The sequence below is a fragment of the Sarcophilus harrisii genome, chromosome 2, assembly GCF_902635505.1.
Source record: "Sarcophilus harrisii chromosome 2, mSarHar1.11, whole genome shotgun sequence".
NCBI lineage: Eukaryota > Metazoa > Chordata > Mammalia > Dasyuromorphia > Dasyuridae > Sarcophilus > Sarcophilus harrisii.
The window spans coordinates 382,484,003-382,486,490 of record NC_045427.1 but is presented as its reverse complement, the minus strand read 5'-3'; the positions used below and the strand labels follow the sequence as shown (position 1 = coordinate 382,486,490).

The window sequence follows — 2,488 nt, the reverse complement described above, 5'->3', positions numbered from 1 at the left end:
GTACAGTGCTATTCTATTACATTCATGTGCCTCAGTTTGTCCAGCCATTCTCCAGCCAACGGGTCTCTATTATGTTTCCAGATTTTTGTTATCATATGAAGTGTTGTCATAAATATTTTGGTGAGGGGATATGATAATCAAAAAGTTAGAGTGAATCATTTTTCCTGGAACATCCTTCCTAATCAAAACTCAGATAATCTTTTATAGCAAAGCACTTTGAAACCATATCTGTTGCCATGATTGAAGACAGACTTTGGAGGCACTCCTATGTGTCCTGTATTTATGGAGTTTTCACATCTTACTATTCTGCCCTATCTTGCAGCTGTATTTCAAGTTTCTAAGGGGCATTTTTAGAAAATGTTGGGGGCCATGGAAGTGCATTGAGCATGGGCCTTTCCATCTAAATTAGGAACTTGTAAAGAATACTTATAGAAATACCATCTCTTCTCCTTCCTTTCAATCTCTTCTCTGTGACTCCCACTATATTAGAAAAAAAAGCCTTAGGAAAAGGCCTTTTCAGACCAGCCTAATGGTTGGAAGTGTAATCCAAATCCTTTTGCCTAGTATCCAGTCAGTGTGCCAAGACAGTGTTCCCAAGGACCTTGATTCAGGTTTTCCTCTGGTTATTCCCAAATTCATCTGTACAACTTAGAATATATATCTCATAACTTATTCAGCCATTCACCAAATGATGGGTATCTATTCAATTTATAATTCCTTCAAGCAGAGGAATTTGAACCTAAAACAGTAGGTGGAGTGTTTACATGGGAATATGAAGGTAGCAGGAGGGAATCATGCTTCTGGATTCTGAGAATGGCAGTTCAAATCCTCCTTTGTTTACCTGTAAGTCACAGCCTCTCTAGGATTTAATTTCCTCATCAGTAAAATGATGAATTTAGGCTAGATGGAATCTGATGTTCTTCCAGTGCAAGATGATCCTTTTGGGCAGCAGTAATAATTATTGATCCTAATAACCTAGCATTTATGTAATACTTTAATATTTGCACAATACTTCACATATATAGCTTATTTCATCTTCACAACAACCCTCTGAGGTAGATTTGTTGTTATCTCCATTTTGTTGATAAGCAGGAGGGTGGATGGTGTGATAAAAGTGGTCTTTGAGAATGTTTAATAAGGTAACATTGTACAGAAGAAGTGGAGACACTCTATGCACAGTAACCTTTTCCTCTCTTCACAGGGTAAATCAACATGAATGCTGTCAGCCAAGCCTCCCCAGAGGCAGTACTGCCTAAGCACATTCTGGACATCTGGGTCATTGTCCTCATTATCCTGGCCACTATCGTGATCATGACTTCCTTGGTGCTGTGCCCGGCCACGGCTGTCATCATTTATCGAATTCGGACTCATCTCATACTCAATCAGGACTTTTGAAGCTGCTAGATGCTGGGGATGGGTGGGATCCTAGACTGGACTTTTGATGCCTGAAAATGTCCCAGAAAACTTCCCCTCTGATGAGATGATGAGAGCCTTTTCGTTATGGAAAATGGTTTGAAGCTACTAAATGGAACTAGATCTTGTCCATGAAAATGCCTTTTATGATGCATGTCTCCGTAAGCACTAACAACAGTGTTGGAGGAAGGAAGCTTTTCTGGCAGGGCTGGTCTCCTTCTGTCAAGCAGACTGGGCCCAGTTTCAGGATGTACAAGATATAAGGTGGAGTCTCCCAGGGCTGAAACTTCTGGAAATTGGAGATGCTTCAAGAGCAGGGACAGGGATGATCAAGCAGTTACACTTCCTTCTTCTTACATCCCTTTAAAAGTATAAATTCCTCCAATCACCAACAAAGTGATTCCCTGTTCTGGGAAGCCCCCTACCAAGTTTTCTATCATGTTAAATTCCTGGTTGGATGTTGTTCTTAGTTGGTTGTAAATTAGCTAAAGTCCTAGCTCATAGTTTTAAGTCCCTTTGCTTTTTAGTACATTTAAATTTTAATAAAATACTATTTATAGTATTTTAATAAAATGCTATATACTCATATTGCCCAAAGAAATGATTATTATTTGTCAATTAAGGACCTACTAGAGGTCAAGCTTTTTGCTAAGTATTAGAGATATATAAAGAAAGGCAAAAAAAAAAAAATAGGGGTCCCAGCTCTCAAAGAGCTCATAGATCTCAGGCTCTCTGATAGTCCCTTGGGATATATTTGGGGAGAGGGCTATTCCAGAGGTTTGGTCCTGCTCAACAACCAAGAGCATATGTCTTAAACCATTGTGATGGTATCTTAAGCTGGAAGAAGGTAAAAAATTTGGATCAGAGAAGCTTGAATATAGCATTTCCTAAATTCTTGCTCCTGTTACCATACAGAATCTGAAAACCAGAGCTACTTGGGTAGAGATTCTATTATCCTTCTGGGCACACAGAAATCTGGTACCTCTCCAAAGATAACTAAGGCTAGCCTTAGCAGGATATGCACTATTGCGTTATTCTATATCAGCCCATGATTATATATGATCCTCAAGGGCTG

The 2,488-nt window shown here is 39.3% G+C and overlaps 1 protein-coding gene across 1 annotated transcript; it reads left to right on the top strand.

The window, feature by feature from the left end:
- The first annotated feature begins 1,203 nt into the window (after positions 1–1,203).
- Positions 1,204–2,014, top strand: SMIM3 (small integral membrane protein 3). The gene has a single exon (XM_031953516.1). The coding sequence runs from the start codon at positions 1,213–1,215 to the stop codon at positions 1,393–1,395; it is 183 nt and encodes a 60-aa protein (XP_031809376.1). The 5' UTR covers positions 1,204–1,212; the 3' UTR covers positions 1,396–2,014.
- Positions 2,015–2,488: the final 474 nt, after the last annotated feature.